General features: G+C 45.5%; 1 protein-coding gene across 8 annotated transcripts in view; it reads right to left on the reverse strand.

Annotated features, from left to right (window-relative positions):
* LOC138567561 (uncharacterized) overlaps positions 1-18427 on the reverse strand; it is a 2466350-nt gene that overhangs the window by 302469 nt on the left and 2145454 nt on the right. For all 8 annotated transcript variants that reach the window (XM_069645900.1, XM_069645903.1, XM_069645902.1 and 5 more), the window contains 2 exons: positions 18027-18119; positions 17791-17946 (listed from right to left, as the gene is read on the reverse strand). In XM_069645900.1, the coding sequence (XP_069502001.1) occupies positions 17791-17946; positions 18027-18119 (249 nt within the window). The remainder of the gene's footprint in view (positions 1-17790; positions 17947-18026; positions 18120-18427) is intronic.

The raw sequence follows: 18427 nt of genomic DNA on the forward strand, positions 1-18427 counted from the left end.
ATCTGGTGGCGGTTCATGATTCAAGTGGAGACAAAGGGTGTCAAACAAGTGCAAGTGAGAGGACTGTAGGGTTGCAGATACAGGTGCAAGGGTTGCCAGTGCGTGTAGGTCGCAGTGTGGGCAAACAAACTGGGCCCGAAATCAGAGGGTAGCCAGATGCCCAATGCAGAAAGAGATCAGCAGGGAAGAGAGAATGCAGAATCAAAGAGGTACATCTTGAGGTGCTTCCAGAACCGGAGATGGATCTCCCCAAGTTTCAGTGTGGCAGGGAGGCTGTTACAGAGGGAGGCCCCAGCCGAAGAAAAAGATCTACCACCAGCTCGTTGCTTGGAGAAGCGACTGACCCTGAGGGAGTTGGAGATGTAGTACCAAAGAGCTCTAGTAGGAAGGTATTTACGATGAGAGAGTTGGAGGTAGTGAGGACACATGCCCCAGAAGGCCTTGTGAATCATGCAGAGGGTCTTGAACTTAATCCTCGCAGCCCTTGGAGCCAATGCAGAGATTTCAGTGCTGGAGAGATACGATCCCTGGGCTTGAGGCCAAGGACAAGTCTTGCAGTCCTATTCTGGATGAGTTGCGGAGAGCAGAAGCAAGCAGATTTAGAAAGAGGCTGTTGCAATAGTCCAGCTATTTTGCACTTAATTCAACTGCAGAATTTGCACATTGTATAATTTTTTAGGGTTGTAGTGTAAAAATTGTAACTACAATGCTTTTTGCTGAAAGATCATGAAATGGATGTTTTGTTAACATTTTTGTAAAGGTTTGCTCTTTGTGTGACTAAACCAAATACAAATAAATAAAATAAAAATAAATGAAAAAAATAGTTCAGCCTAGAGAGAACCAGAGCTCTGGAGACAGTGAGCTTCTGGGGAAGGAGAGGAAATGAAGAATAACTCTGAGGAGGTGCAGTTGGTAGTTTGACTTCTTAGAAATGTCAGAGATGTGAGGAGAAAAGGAGAGTGTGGAGTCGAAGATGACCCTGAGGTTCTTAGTCTCAAAGGTAGGAGACGGAAGAGGGCCAAGGGAGGCAGGCCAGAGAGTGACAGGAAAGGACGGTGCAGGTGTGCCGATGAGGAGAATCTCTGTCTTACTGGCATTAAGGCAGAGATCGTTGGCGGCACACCACTCCTGGATAGCAGACGGAGATGAGAGAAGGAGAAGAGGTGGCAGAAGGGAGCCTGAAAACGAGCTGAGTGTCATCCGCATAGCACTGAAAGTTGGAGCAGAGAGCGGCAACGCGGTGGCCAAGAGGTGCCAGGTATTGTTTGAACAGCCAGGGACAGAGCTTAGACCCCTGGGGAACACCACATGTGGAGAGAGATCGAGGAAAGGAAGGACCCAAGTTGGATCTGGGAGGGTCGATTGGAGAGGACAGAGGTCAGCCAGGACCTGATCGGTGATACCCAGGTTGTCACAGAGACGATTGAGCAGGATGGCATGACTGACCGTGTCAAAGTCAGAAGAGAGATCGAGTAAGATGAGGACAGAGGGGAGATTAGAATCGGGGTTAGAGAGCAGGTCTTCGCTGATGTTCAAGAGAGCAGTTTCCGTGCTTCTGGCAGCTCTGAAGCCAGACTGATGGTCATGGAGACAACCAACAGAATCAGTCTCAAGATTAAGCTGGGAAATGGCCAGCTTTTCCAGGAGTTTGCACAGGAAAGGAGTGATGGAGATCGGGCGATAGTTTGCCGGGTAGGAGGGGTCGGCGGAGGGTTTCTTGAGAAGAGGGTACACAAGAGAGTGCTTCAGGGGGGAAAGAAAGACTCCCGTGGCGAAGGCGTGGTTGCAGAAGTAAGCCAGGGCAGGAGCAATGGTGTCAATGTGGTCCTTGATGGTTTTGGAAGAACAGGGAAGGACCTGTTTTGACGAGACTTTCGTAAATCGGACTTATCTAGAAACCTTGTCAGGGGTGAACAGAGGAAAGGCAGAGAAAGGAGGAGGAGAGGTGGCCCCAGGGAGGGGTCAGAGGTAGAGGAGAGAGGAGGAGGAGAGGACAAGAGGGTGGCCAGGATGTCCTGGGTTTTAGAGATGAAATGAGAAGCCAGGACCGTGCAGAGCACCTGGGAGGGGACAGGAGTGGTAGAGACTGCAGCAGGATTGGCCAGCTCCTTGCAGATTTTAAAGAGTTCGGCCTAGTTGTTAGATGCCGCAGAGATGCAGGCTTGGATGTGGGCTCTCTTCTTGGTGCGGACAGAGATCCGGTATTGCCTTTGGAGCAGGCGGCAGGCCAGTTTGTCAGAGGATGCACAAGAAGCTAGCCATTTCCTCTCAGCCACCCTGCACCTGCGTTTAAGGGTGACAAGGTCAGAGTCATACAAGGAGTTGCACTTGGCTTTGGGCTTCAAGCGGATCCTCATGACACGGGCAAGAACATCAACAGTATCAGAGATAGAAGAGTAGAGCATGGAAAGGGTTGTGTCAGGATGTGAGTCAGCCAGAGGAGGAGGAGGGGGGGGAGAGAAAGCCTCAACTGACGCACGCTTTATGGGTCGAATGGCCGTGAAGGTAGGTGACAGTACTAGAGTTGGCTTAGCCTGAGTGGTAGAGAGGGAGAGATGGGAGGAGAGGAGAGAGTGATCACTCCAGGAGAGAGGAAGGTCCGAGGAGATCAGAACATCCAGAGTGTGCCCTGCAGAGTGAATCGGGCCCGAGGGAAGAATAGAGAGAGAGAGAGAGAGAGAGAGAGGGAGAGAGAGAGAGAGAGAGAGAGAGAGAGAGAGAGAGAGAGAGAGAGAGAGAGAGAGAGAGAGAAAGAGAGAGAGAGTCGCATAGGTCGCAAAAGTGTCCAAAGTACGGACAGAACGCAGCCAGGTGGATGTTGAGTTCACCAAGGAGGAGGAGTTGAGTGGTTGAGGCCAGAAGGGAGGAGGAGAGGTCCGTCCACTCAGAAAAGGAAAGAGGTAATCTGACCAGGTGGCCGATAGAGAGTAGCAATGGTGATAGAGTGACCAGGAGAGAGGGAAAGCCTACAGGAGGAAGGAGTAAACCTGCACAGGAACCACAGAGGTAGGAATCCACTCAGGGAAGATCAAGGCTACGCTGCCACCCAGGCGGTTGGGTCTGGGCGCGGAGAGGACCTTGAAGCCATCAGGGAGGAGAGTGTCAAGACTCGTGACAGAGCTTGCCGTGAACCATGTCTCGGTGAGACCGAGAATATCATGGTCGAGTTCTTCCAGGAGGCGGCAGATGTCATGAAAAATGTCCATTGTTAACCGTAACTAGTTTCTGTTTTCAAGTCTCTGCTGGGGGTGCATTCTTGTAACCCTGAATCAAGCCTCCCTAAGCCTTCTCATAGCGCCTCAATGCCTAAGGGCTGCAGTGCGCTTTACAAATTCAAAAATAAATAAAATAAATAAATAAATATGGAGAAGGTTGCCACCCTTGAAAGACTCCCGGGCAGGGGTACAAATCAGAGGTATGCCCTGCGGAGGTGTAGAAGGAGCCCGGGAGGGGGGGGCGGCAGAGGAAGGAGGAGAGGGCAAGGTAGCCAAGGTAGCCAAGGAGGAGGCAGAGGTGGGGGGCAAGGAAGCAAGAGAGGAGAGAGAGGGCATGGCAGGAGCAGGAAGGAAGTTGATGAGGCGCAGGAAGCGTCTATCAAAGAGGAGAAGGTTAGCCTGAGGGCCTTGGACCAGGACAGTGCCATTTTGGTAGACATTAATGATTACCCTGGAAGAGTGGAAGGGGTCCAGGAGGGCCTCCCACCATGTGCCACCCTTAATGGGTGAAGAGGAGAGGGGAGAGAGCACAGAGACCATATGAGGAGTCCAAAGGTCTGGCAAAAGAGCAACAAAGAGGATGTTGGTGAGGGTCTGTCTGGAGGAAGCTCTGGTCTAGTCGTCAGCTATAGGGAGACCAGGGTTGGAGACCAAGATATCCTTTTTGAACTTCTTCCTACCAGACTTAGAGAGAAGAGTAGGAAAGTCAATGGAGAAGCAGTTAAGAGAAAATAGGAGAAACCGAGAGCGCCATAGGTGATATGGAAGAGGGGGGGAGAAGAGAGGAGCGTGGGGACGGGGGGGTCAGACTGGGGAGGAAAGACAGGAACAGCAGGACAGTGTAGCACAATGTAGTCACTGGCCGCAGGCAAAGTCAAAACACAGTACAGGCATAAGGCAAAGCTAGAATCAAATTGTAGGCAGATGGTGCAAACACAGCTAGAATCAAATTGTAAGAGGATGGTGCAAACACAGTCAGAATCAAATTGTAAGCAGATGGTGCAAACACAGCTAGAATCAATTTTTAAGCAGATGGGGCAAACACAACTAAAATTAAATTGTAAGCAGATGGTGCAAACATAGCTAGAATCAAACTGTAAGCAGATGGTGAAAACCAAATGCAGATACAGGCAGTAAGAGTGGGAGCCCAGGTGAGATGGCGATGAGGGTGGGAAAGTCAGAGGGGTAGGAGTATGCCTAGGTAGAAGCGGCTAACTCCTGGTCGATGAAGTGTGTCATGAGAGTTTATGCTCCACTGAAGGGTGTGGGAGCGCCATCAGCAGTGCGTGCATGCGTGAGGGGTACAGGGAGGCCTCACACAATGAACCGGCAGCAGGCAGGGAGCAGACAGGGGCCTTAGGAAATTGGCCTGGTGAGGGGGCCGGCTAAAGCTTGCCGCTCCCCGATAGGCCAGTAAATGCCACACACTGACCAATTGAAGTGAAAATGATCTGAGGGAGGACTCCGGGCCTCCTAGGTGGATGCACGGCGATCAGCGGCCACCTTTAAAGGTCCCACCAGGGCCAGGCCCCACTCCGTGATTTCCAGGCTGCTCTGAGGCACTGATTGTGTCCCCTGATCGCCCGGCTCCTTGAGACTGGCCATTGCTGTGTACGTGTGATCTCTTGGAGGTTGCTCCTTCCTTTGTGGAGCGTGGTGTTTTGGCTCGCAGTGTTAGGCATCTGCTTCTTTAATTGTTTAGTGCAGTGCTTTGCTCGCACTTCATGGTCGTCTGCTCACCGCCCGCACACCTCGCCCTGCTTAACATCTGCCTTTATAATTGCGCTTTGCTTGCACTTCGTGGCCGTCTCCTCCCCACCTGCTGTGCTTATATGCTTAAGATCCGTAAAAATATAACAATAGAATGCTCCACAAACATTTAGCACAGCAAAGTACATAATCACATTAGGAAAACTGTGGGACCATGGTTATAAATAAACAAATCCAAGAACATATAAGTTTAATACACTTATGCAAAGCAATTAATAACATCCTTGCCATCGAAAGCAGGGTTGTATAGTGAATGACAATGAAGACAGACAAGTCAACACTGTCTAAAACCTCTCATTTAGTACTGGGTGCAAAAGCTGCCTCCTTACCTTATCATTTAGTGGAAAGAACAAGATAAAGTGAATTATAGTTTCAGCTTCTCCCATGCCACAAACAGTCCTCATTTCAGAAAAATCAAAGCCGCGCCATCTACCTGGCATTGTCCGAAGATATCAAATTTTCAATCTTAAATGGGTTAATAAAGTGTGCTGTGTTTTCATGGAATTTTGCTCATCAACTCAATAGGTCAGTAGCAATTACATTAGATAAAAGGCTTCCTAATTGTCTCTCACAAGCGTAGCAATAACAGCACCCTCACACCTGAAAGCTGAGACTGTTATAATTAGTATGTATGGGTCGAGGTTACAGTATTTTGTTAGGGTAAGTTTGTGACAGTGAGACTACGCCCCGCTGGGCGTCTGCCTTTATAATTGTTTAATGCAGTGCTTTGCTTGCATCTAGCGGCCGTCTGCTGTCCTTGTGCTATGCTCAAATGCTCAATGTTCCCGGCTTTTGCGAGAGGGTGGCAATGCAAGAGCTCGGTACACCCCGTTTCGGGCCGGTTTTCCGCGACCGCCTTGGCGCGAGGGCCAGTTCGGCGGGCCCATTTTAGCGCAGAAGCCTTTCTGGCGCCGTCGATTTGGCGCGAGGGACGTTTGGACGTGGCTGACATTGCAGCCACGTCTGAACTCCCTCACGCCAAATTCAAAAGCATAATTCTTTTCAAATGCAACACGTTGGCAGGTAATGTTTGGTGTATTTGCTTCTTTGAAAGTGCGCTCTGTGACTCGAGCGTCGGACTCCATCTGCAATTAACTTTGACCCCAGCAGCACTGCCAGCAGCACTGCGAGCAGAGCTCTTGCTGCCTGCCCTATTTCCTGGACGAGGCGGAGCCCATCACGCACACGTGATGGATCACGTGACCGCAGCCCAGCACAAAGTGCCGGCCCAACCACCCTTGCGGCGTTAAGCCCTGGAAGCAGTAAGGGCTGGAGCTGCTGTTTTGCTGTTTGGTTGTGACTTGTCCTCTTGTCCTCATCCAACAGCCGTGTGAGTACATCAGACCAAGGTCATACGCTCCTCCATCGACTCGCCTTCAAATCGTAATTAGGGTAAGGGGGGGGAGAGTCGGACTCTGGCCGCTCCTCGAGCTGTCGGGCGTTCCTTACCCTATTACTGGGAGCCCTTTAAGATCTTCGCTGCTTGATGGTTCACTTTTATTGATTGTCCTTTTTAAACAGATCTTTCAGTTGATATATCTGCTCCCTTATCCAGCTCTGATCTTCTAACCCTACTTTTGAAAGAGACCCATACCGATTGCATTCTAGTATAGTGTTTTAAACTGTTCTTGTTGTGTTATCTCATGTATTTTTGTTAATTCTTGGGTTCAGTGCATTCTATACACTGCATGGCATCTTACTACAAGAGTGTACTTTGTCCTAGTTCCAAAGACGCTTAAACTCATTAAGCGCTTTTTATTGCGTGGTCATTTTTGTAACGCATCTTAATTAGCGTTTAAAGTGCTCTTTTCTTTTTATTACTTTCACTTGTGCAGTCTACACTGGTACTAGCTGTCTGATTATACGTTATAAGAAGTAGCCAAACTAGAAGGCTGCTTATGTCTCGTATGCCGTATACGCTAAAAACAGACATGCCAGAAGTATCTGCAGCAACTCACACGAGTAACATTTTGAATTATGTGTTGATTAGTAAAGCTACTTCTGAGACAGCTGCACCAAAGGTAACGCTCAAAACCCCAGTAAATGGTAATAATTTCAAATTGAGTGAGGAAAAAAAAGAGTTCCTCGCGAATTTCAAAGAAATCTATCACTCTTACTCCTGTAGTTAAAACACCCTCCCTAAATCGAGATATTAGGAATTTCTATGACAAAATAAATTATATTTCAGCAGTGACGCATGCACAAGGCCCGCTGGAAAGTATGCTGCCGGTAACAAACAAGCAGCCACTTGAATCTAAAAACATCTCATCTCCAGGTCTAACTGAATAAATTCCTTCTGTGGTCATTTCTGACCAAACCTTACTTACCTTACCTCAATCTCCTATTAAAAATGTTCAGGTTAATCAAATGGTAACTGTAGTTGAGGAAGAAAACCTGGATAACTCGGTCTCACTTGTTAGTGCAACATTCCAAACACACACTATTACCGAGCCTGGGAGAATTTCGCAGCCCCAAACCTCATATCCACCAGTAGGTGACACAGCTTGTGTGGATGTGATTGAGATTATTGACGTGAATGCTAAAGAATCTGTAACGATCAATACACCCTCACGCCAGTGCAATATTGACCTGGAGAGCTCGAGACTGTGTCATCACGGACTACAATCTCCCTGGCTCCATGGACTCTACAAGGCACGCAATCGAAGAGTCCTTCATACAACCAACCCCAAGACGCTGCTTGTCAGCAAAAACCCCTAGTGACCCGCCTGTAAATCCGGCCCTCTTACAGATCACCTTAGGGGCCATGAACACAACAATATTAAGCCTCTTCAAACTCTTTGAGGAGTTGGATCGAAAAATAGCGCTCCAAACAACAAAAATTGATCAAATTGGGGAGTGGATGCAACGATGCTCGCAAAATTCATCCTCTCCCTCGACCTTAAACCTAATCATGCACAGACTTACTACCTTAGAAAATTTGAGCTCTTCGGGTCTGTTGGCAGCAGCCCCTCACAAGACCACCATTTTGCAGAGTTCGTCAGGACCGGAATTGAACAATAATTCAAACTCACAGTGCGCTAGAACCTTGCTAACAGTGGTTCCAACATTTGAAAAAATAATTCGCCCTGTGGAGTACATAGATGTCATATCTGACCAAAAAAATTATTCATGGATCAGCGTTGATTCCCCTCAGTCTTCTCCTCGCATTGATGCCGCTAAAACCAGTAACAGCAATGAAGGTCAGCCTCTTCCTCAGAAAAACAAGAGAAAAACCACAGTTTCAAAATTGACTAAATTGACAACCAAAGCAGCAACAATGCGTAAGTCCGCTAAAGAATCTAATCAAAATCCTCAGGTCATACTTCCACCAACCAGTTTGGTGACTAGGGCCTCAGTGCCTATAGCTCCTCCCCCTCAATGCTCGGGAGGTGTCATAGATCTTGTTACCCCCTTAGCGGTGACGGTTGCTTCTGAGGTCGCATCCAGTTCTACCTCGCAAGTCCCCCAGAGCGACTATGCGCCTCTAAATGAACTGGTGGACCTTTTTGAACGTGATGTCTCTTCAACCCTGCCTCTTAAGCCTTCCATTCAAGGCAGCACGACTCACTCCATCTCGACCGGTACTGCTAGGGGCTGCGCCGGTCCTCAGATACTTCCTACATCAACTGCTGGCTTTGAAGATCGTTTATCTGCCCTGAAAACGGCGGTAGATGCCTATCTTGGAAAAAGACTGTCCGAGGCACTCCCAGAGCTAAATCAAGCTGCTGAAATTCTAACCGTTCCTGGTTTATCCAATCCTGTCAAAGCTCAAGAGGAGTGTCACCGTCGTTATCCGTCCCTGGGCCGTCCAAGTAACGCTCCAGTGTCGAGGGCCCAACTTAATCCTTCCTTCTCTTGCTCAAACATGAGAAATTCGAATGAGAATTCTGGTATGAAGTCCAAAACTCAAGCTCATAACCAAAAAGATATCAAAACACAGCGTTTCAATTCTTTCCACACCTTAATCTTAAAATGTCGTGAGGGCCCTTTTCCGAAATATGATCTGTGTGGCTCTAGTGTTTTGAACATCTTTGGAGACATTTAGTCCCTGGAGGACTTGTCCTTGAGTGATTTTGACCAGATTGAATTTATTTGCAAAAATAATCTATTTTTGCAAATAAGATTATGGATTAAATCGGGACTGGTCCGGAACGCTCTATTGAAATCAAAAATGGAACTATTTAATTAGGGCTTTTTTCTCGCGTTAGACCCTGCTGGACCACCTACACAAGAAAATACAGTTCAAAATGAAATATCAGTACAGACTCCGACCATAGAATGCTCTTGCACCTTTTGCACGGAGGTTAACTGCCCACAGACCAGATTGATATCAAAAAACATGTTATAACCACCAACAGTTGAGAAGAGAGAAACTATCTCTCTGGCTAGCTGGAATATCAGAGGGCACTCACATTTACAGTGGTCTGCAAATGCTCAATTAAATAGTTATGATATTATAGCCTTGCAAGAGACGTGGTTGGTACGTGCCCCCACTTGGGATGATCATACCATTTGTTCCCTCCCAGCAGTGTCCTCCAATAAAGGTAGACCCACTGCGGGCTTATTGGTGGCTGTGAAATTTAGCAAAAATGTCCAAATTGGGGAATGGCTTTTGCCGAATAGATTCATCCAGGTGGTCAAAATCACTCATGGACCTCATGTATTTGCTTTCATAAACCTCTATCGTAACCCTGCGGGCATTACTGATAACGCTTTTTATCATGCCTTATCATCAGTTTTTGAAACTATTGCCCTAAATCTTGTATGTCTTCCTGCATCTAATAAGGGGTTATGCAATGCAAGTATGAGATGGAGCACCTTTATTGAAGATCTTAATCTGAAAGTGATGAATGGTTCCATTATGGGAGATATCCCGCCGCAAAACACGTGGGAAAGGGGAAATTCTAGTTCCATCATAGACTACATCTATGCAAGTGAAAGCATATATGCTAACACTACTAAGTTCGAAATCATAAAACAAGCACAGTGATCATCACATATTGTCTCTTCAATGGTTGTCTCCATGTCAAACAGATTCCACTACTAAACATTGGTTTAAACAATCGCTGATACTTAATAACGGCAAGAATCATTTTCATTGGTCACCAGTTCAGCTGCAATCACTAAATACAGCTATTTTAAGACTTCAAAGCACAAATTCACTATCATCTTATGTTGAGGTGCTTGACACGTTCAGAAATGCTCAATTTTTACATATTAGACCTTCTCGCTCTCATACTCACGGCTTTGATCTAGCTTTACACCAACGCAAAGCTCAACTAAGAAAAGAGATACGTTATTCTCGCAACCTGCCGCTAAAAGAACAGCTTCAAACCATCAAAACAGCAAAATGTTCATATCGCAATTGGACGTGTGCCAGAAAAGAGCGTTTATTTCAAGTTGACAGTGAAAACTTCCTGTCTGCTTGCTTTTCGAAAAAATCAGCACAAGTCTGGCAATTGTTGAACAAGTGTAATACCTCTTCCCAATTGGAATCCCAAATAAATGGTGTTGCAGAAACGCAATGGGTAGAACATTTTACCCACCTATATGCGGATCATAACATGTCTAAATATGAATATATACAGAGATCTTCTGATACTCGGTCCCTGGAATGTTCGATGGAATCGGTGAGGGATTTCATTAGTAAGTCATCCTTCCTAAGAGCGGCTGGGCCGGATGGTCTTACGAATCATATGCTTAAACAGAACCCAGAAGAATGGGCCACTATCTTGTTTAATTCCTTTCATCACATCTTATCCACCAAGATAATTCCAAAATCTTGGAGTACTTCTCTAATAGTTCCCATCTACAAGAAAGGTGATCGTAAAGACCCAAAATGCTATCGCCCCATTGCCCTCCTAGACGCGCCGGGAAAGATTTTTTCTCGGTTGGTGTTGAAGGAATTTAATCAATGGACCGCCAACGCAAAACAGCGTGATCCGGCGCAGACAGGCTTCGTTGCAGGTCTGGGGACTGCAGTAAACCTAACAACTCTTCACGCCATTAAACATCAGGCACAGTCCATTAAACAGCCTATGTACTTTGCGTTTGTTGACCTACACTCGGCCTTCGATTCAGTTTCTAGACCTCGACTGATGGATAAATTGTTAGAGGCTGGGTGTCCGTCAACTTTAAGTGACATCATTTTTGCACTACACTCGAATACCTCCATCCGGGTACGATTGAACTTTGAGGGGCTTCTATCAACGGGTGTCCTCACTTATCGGGGGCTTAAGCAAGGGTGGACACTCGCCTCAGCGTTGTTCAATTTTTTCATTAATGATGTTAGAACTGCACTTGAGGAGGTACGTGCAGATGCACCAAAATTGAATAACATTGAGGTGAAAGCATTATGGTACGCAGATGATTTAGTACTAATATCAAAAACTCCCATTGGCCTGCAAAATCTTTTAACAGCACTATGTCAATATTTTCGAGTTAATGAGCTGGTAGTAAATGACAAGAAAACCCAAATCGTAGTCTACACTCCGAAAGGCAAGCGCAGTCATCGAATGATTTGGAAAATAGAGCACATATGTCTAGAGGTGGTTCCCAATTACACATATCTGGGTATCCTATTTGACGGATCGTCGAACACTCATTCTCAGTTAATGAAAATTGAAGTTAAAATTCACGCAGCAATCCGCCAGACTCGTCTCATTATGCATACATTTGGGAAATTCTCCATTAAACGTGCCCTGATCTTCTAAATACAAAATGTCATCCCTACCATCTTATATAGTTTAGAAAAATACAGTGCAATTGATTTGGTACTCCTGTATGCTTTGGAAGCAAAATTTTGGCGTGCTATTCTAAATCTGCCACAATGCATTCCAGGCCCAATCATTCGATATGAAGTGGGTTTGACCTCACTTTCGGCAATGTATAACTGGCGCTTATGCAGCCTGTTCAGAAAATGTTTATTATCTGTTCTTGATAAATCAACTTTAGCTACAGTTGCCAGTTACTTGATGTCATCCTCTCATCTGTTTCCGAAAACATGGTCTAAAAACATCCTTACCATACTACTAAATGCAGATATTTCTAATGAATCCCTTTGATACCGATCCGGATAGAGCTAAGAAAAAATTCTACATGATGGATTGGATTGACACTAGAGATCTGTGTTTGAAGTATAAATATTTTGATCCATCTGTTTTTTCGGCAAAGCGTTATAGAGACATGGCCTTCTACTTATGCAAATCTCCTTCTCCTGCCGTCAGGAATGCATTGTTGCGCATGCGTTTTAATTTATGTCCTACCTGTGAAATTCAAGCCCGTAGGAAAGAAATCCTGCGGGAATCTTCAGGATGTCGTTTTTGCAATAATGCAACAACTGTTGAAGCTTTGGAGCATGTCATTGTGGACTGTCCTGAACTTATGAACTTAAGACAAAGTCACTTTAGTAAACATTTGCCCTACTTTAGCCAGATGAGACATGAGCATAGATGGCTTGCTATTTCCACTACCAACTGTATAAGGCTGGCCACAATTAACTTTTTGCGAGCCTTAAATTTACTAAAATAGTTTGATTCCTAATGATAACTGTTCTTTGGATCAGTGATTGTCATACTCGCTCATTGCCTTTTCAATCGATTAATAATTGCAAAATCCAAATGTAACTATTAGCATTAGAATTGATGGTATGCCATTTGGTGTGATCTGTAGGGACTTATGATTGCATGTTTTATAATTCATTGTCTTTTATATGTAAACCTTTTGATAAACTGTTGTCTTAAATTGAAAAAGTTGATTAAATTCAACTAAATTCATTAAAAAAAAAATGTTAACGTGTTGCATTTGAAAAGAAATGTGGGTGTGGGACGGAGCAGAGCCTGCGTGAGGAACTGCTGTGAGAGCCAGCACGCCAGCCCCCCACCCTGCCTCGGCGGTGCACTGCTTGGGGCACAGCGTGAAGTGCACCAGGATCACACAGCTCTCTCGTACAATCCATGTACTGCACGGGTTGCTGCAGTGCAAGCTTCTCTCTCGTACACCCCATGTCCTGCACGGGTTGCTGAGTGCAAGCTTCTCTCTCGTACACCCCATTCTACACCGCACCAGTGTAAATATAAAGGGTCCACAGCAGTGCAAGTAAAGAACCATCGTTCTAGTTCCCTGTACTTAATGAGCAGCTGGCGTTTACCTGGTTCAGCTGTATAAGAGTAAGAAAAATAGTCTCACAAGCGCAGATGTACGAGATAAAAATACCCCGCAGATTAATAATGGTTGTATTATCATAGAACGTCAAACGTAACACGTCACTTTAGAGGGTGAAATAGCCAATATCCCGTTCGATTCGAGCCAGCCCAAGAGGCATCCTCTGAAACACGTGCAATCTACTGCCGAGACTCCATGCAGCCCGACCAGAGAGCTCTGCTCACTGAAAATAAGAAGGCCTTATGACTTTAGCATCGCTCTCCCATTTCATCTTGGAAAGGTAGACGTGAAATAATAAATACAAGAAGAAAGAGGGCGAAGAAGAACATTGTTCTGGCTGACTTCCAGAATATCTTTGAAACAATAGACATACAAGTCGCCTCTAAGTGTTCTGGAGTTATTAAGCTCAATCCCCCAACAGGCGCAAGACGGAAACCTCAAGCAAAACTGGATATAACTGAGGGAAATAATGATGGCTAGGCAATCCCATGAGAGCGAACCTCGTGACTGCACATACGCTCTCCAGTTGCAGGTAATACAGCGCACCCATGGAACAGTTACATGTTGAATCGAGCTGTGCCACTTTATAGTATAGGGGAGAGCTCTCCTCCCATGCCAATGCCCACGCCAAAACATCCTGGCGCCGGAACATACCCGCGGCGAACTGGCCGCGCCGAAATGGGCGCGCCAAAACGGGCTCTGCGGCCAATCGTCCGGCGCCGAAATGGCCGCGCCAAATCGTACTGCTCCGGCAAGAGGTTGCGTAAAACCAATGTGACTGATTCAACAGTGCCATCTAGTGGCTTGTTAAAATACAAGGTCATGCGTTCCCATAGTTGGCAAAAAAGATCAACAACAAAGGCTGGGAGGATAGCTCATCGGTAATACGTCAACAAGACAACGCAGAACTACAGCGTTTCGAATCCCGCTCCAGCGTAATTAAACAATACCAGTGTTTATTGGAGTCCCCTAAGGAATATAAAAACAATCACATGGGTCATTTACCAGATTATTTCGGTATTCCCTGTAAACCCTAATCATAATACAAGTACTTTGTTCAGTATTAGGGCAGGCACATGCATCAACTTTTCGATATGGATCTGTTCAATGGAAAGCACAAGGCAGGAAAAGGGGGTTGGCTCGCTAAGGGACATCCCTCTCTCTCGAAAAGTGCAGGCCGTTCCCTCCTACCACAGGCGTCACTCAACCCAGGATGGTTTCTCGAGATCGGCAACCATACTGTCTAAGGTTCTGTCTGGCTGGTTGTGGTGGCCTAAAGTCAAACGGCTTACCTGTATCTCGCTCTGGGAACAATTTCAGTCATCCCTGCTTTAAGTTCCCCAATGTGATTTAACAGAAGGGTTTGACTTTACAGATACTCAGGCCTCACTTGGTCCTATCCTGCCACGCTCCGATGTTACTCTCCCCATGTCTCTTTGTTGCTCTCCTTTCTCTCCTCCTAGGCTCCTCTGTCAGACTCCACCCACCGTATTCTGCTACCAATTCTGCTCATCTGTCTGTCCTCTGCCTGGTCTCTCGGTCCACCTTCACATCACCTCCTGACTTCAGCCCTGAAACACACACTCTGCCTCTCTCCTTCTGTCTCTTTTGATACCGTGGTCTTGCTGGTTCTGCCTGTTCACCCTTCTATTGCCTGCAAAGCTGAACTGACTCTGAACCAATCTGTGTCTGTCTGTTTCCAAGGGACAGTGTTACACAGGTAAGAGGCTTTAAAAACTACTCTAGGCCGCTCCCCCTTTTCCAACACAGTTTTGGAAACAGTCTCTGGTGTGGTAGCAGCCTGGGGCTCATTCTCCTTGTGGCTTTCTCCAGTTGCCAATTCAGTTGGGGGAAGGGGTTGTGTCTCTTCTGCCTCCCTTTCTCTCCCCTTGCAGGCTCTCCTCACTCCCAGTTCCTTTTCTGCTGGCCCGCCATTCACCTGGGCGCTGTCTGGGATTGTGAGATCTGGTGTTGGATGTCTCATTTCTGTTTGGTAGGGAAATTCCAAGTCCATTTCCTGGCAGTTCTTGATTTAATTTTCCTGGTTCCAGTCCAGGTTTTCTCAGTTGCTCCCAGGTGCACTGCTGGAGTTGTGAACTGGAAAAAAGAGAAGACTGCCAAAAAATGTACTTGGACATAGTATTGGGTAATAAAGACCAGTGGTGACATTTGTGGCACATTTGGGTTTCTGAGACTGCCATCCCCCTCCCCCAACTCCACTCTTTGCATCTGGGACAGGACATTTGTCATGGTGAGCCTCGAGCCCCAGGTCGAGAGGGGTGCCTAACCACTTCCACTTGACATGGTCAAGACACTGACACTAGCCGACCTCTGCAATGCAGTTCTCCAAACTGGTTAGACTACCAGTTCTAATGAAGGAGGCTCTGTAGAAGGTCTCTTCTATCTACGAAAGAACAAAGCTTTGACTTGTGGTAGAAGACTTGGCAGTGGGGTCTAGCAGATGTCTTTCAGCATCCCCCTGAATGTCTTGTGTGTCGGATACATGGCTACAGTGGTCGACAAAAAAGAATAGCTTCAAATCCTCACCTGATGTACCAAATCTTGGGTTGAGGACCACAGACCGATTATCAGGAAAACCTGCATCATGCAAACTATGGGGGTGGCTCAAATACCGTCATGACCTCACGCCGGTTTGGAATGTATATTGGGGTGGTCTGCAGTCCCTTACGTATACCAAAACAAACAAGACAGACAGACAGACACACTCCAGAGCCTGACTAAAGTAAAAACAGTAACTCACAAAGACATGGCTTGAACAACACGGCCAGCCATTTTGAGCACTACAGTGAACACATTTTTTCCATGCAGTAAAAAAATAAAAGCTTCAGAGGAGTGCGCCTAAAGATTGTAATGGAACAATGAAAAAAAAAAACTAAGTCAAAAGGAAGGGTACACTTGATTCCATGTATTGTGATCCATATAGGGAGATAGATACCCTCTACACTGGTTGCCTTAAGGACTCACCAGTTTTCCCAAAACAAAAAGGAGTTAAGCAAGTTAGTGAGCAGCAGGTCCCATTTAAAGAGAGAGGAAAACTTCAAAAAGAAACTTGTTGCTGAACTATTTTGAAATGTTACTGTTTGTTTTACTACACACATTTTACCGGTTTTAACATGTATCTCTGATTTTTAGTACTTACCGGAATTGTAGGTTTTACATTAATGTAAATCTTTATATAAAGACTATGTTTCAGTGGGACATTTCCATATTGTGTGTAGGTATCTGCGTGAGATGTAGTTTGGCCAGCGCTCTCCTCTCGTAACAATGAAGCCACATTGTTCAGTCTCACTAAAATTGGTATTTGGGGTTATCTCCAGGGAAACCCTCCAAATACACTTGTGGTTGGTCATCTGAAGCCCTGACCAGAGAACATATAGGAAAATCATACTAACAGGACAGTAAACACACCCACTGAACACAATGCTGAGAGGGCTCACCCTAACAAACACCCCCAAACACCTTGCATATCCCCCCACAGTTAACCTTTGAACAGGCATTCCCAGCAATTTAAATTTAACAGTGATCGATACTGCAGTCCAGATATTTACTGCTAGAATCTCAACAACCCTAATTCATGGGAAACTTTTAGGAAAGATTTTCTTTTTGCTGCTTTGCTCCCATACACTTATATGCACACCCTTTCGTTTTGAACACTCTTGACTTTCTGGAGCTAAGTAAAGCCTTCTGCTTTACTTGCCTTGCTGTTTGCTAATTCTTATAGATAAATTGATTAATCCCTAAAACTATCAGTACTGAGCTACTATTTCTCTCTCTGTGAATTGCTTCTATTGGCTACATTGCACACATCACCTTATAGCAAAGTGCATTTACAATACCGTGTATCCTTATATCTCTTTTTATGTAATGGCTTTTTGTTTACTTTTACAATATGCTTAGGAAAAGCTGGTGGCAGCAGTGATATTACCATCATTTGTGGAAGATTTTACTTGTGAACTTTTGCATTTACTGCGCATAGCTACTAACAGTGGCTAGCACCAAAGGATGGCTATCAGGCCACAAGGGTATTGCTTGTTCTTTGGATTTCTTTCTGCCTTCTCAGGTCAGGAAATGCATTATATGAAATGTTCTTTCTCAGGAAACGCTGTGGCTTTCATGGGCTAAGGGGTGGTTTTGTGTGTGGCCAGAGGAGAGGGCTGGGACAGTCTATTCCTGGTGCCTAAATGTCTTACCCGAGTATCACTGGTCATTGAATCAAAGGATATTCTATTTGTCATAAGGGTGAATGTATAGATCTGTTTTATATTATTGGTGTGACAATCATTTTACTTTCTTATTGTGTATTTTAAAGGCATAATAAAGTATTGTATTTTTTTACACTTACCTGTCTAACTAGAATTATTAGTGTTGCTCTGTGTGGACTTCCGGTAACCCTAGACCACTCACACCCTTCCTGAGACTGAGCCTTGCTGCTCTGCTACCTTGACTTGAATGGGTTTGGCTAAACTCTGTCTCTACCAGTTCACCATAACAGGGTGGCCTCACTAAATCCTCTCCACAGGGCTGATTTTGGAAATCCATCTCAACAGAAACTAAAATATGCCAATGGATTTTGTTATTTGTAGTCATGATGATATGCTATAACCTGCCATTCTCTGCTTACCGTTATCCGCTTGGTCAGCTTTCTTCCTTATGTTAAAATCTTGTGTGCTGTTACTCCCAGATGATTTGACGACAGAGTAGGGACTTACACAACCGATCTGAGGGAAGCCATTCACAACTTTCTGCAGGCCGCCAATGGCCGAATATGAGGGATTCACTGTCAGAGAAGAACATATTTAGAAGTGTGGCAAAAGAAGGGACCATGTGACAAGTTCAATGTTATAAAAAATAACCTACCATTTTGAGAAGGCCGGTTTCTCTGCTCCCTTAGAAAGGAACCCCTTCCTCTCAGACCAGAGTCTGCAAGCTCTGGCATAGAAGATGGCCGGCCTAAGGCAAGACATAGGGACAGTTAAGCAGATGCCACAAATCACATGTCTAGGCAACACAAACGTGGTAAATTCTTCAAGAAAAACTGAGAAGCACATCATGAAAGAACTGCAAAGTGAATTGATAGATTTGGCTCCAGGAAGCTACAGCTAAAAACAAAGTCAAAGTGAATAGAAATTGTGGTGAAAATGTAAGAGTCGAGTAACTAGTTTAAGATGAATATACTTAAATATTATTATTAGGGTATTTATTGAGCGTGGACCTAACTTTGGGAAGCAACATAGTGCTTTACATTTCATAGGCATAAG

Source organism: Ambystoma mexicanum, chromosome 2p, assembly GCF_040938575.1.
Source record: "Ambystoma mexicanum isolate Mex_15411 chromosome 2p, UKY_AmexF1_1, whole genome shotgun sequence".
NCBI classification, from domain to species: Eukaryota; Metazoa; Chordata; class Amphibia; order Caudata; family Ambystomatidae; genus Ambystoma; species Ambystoma mexicanum.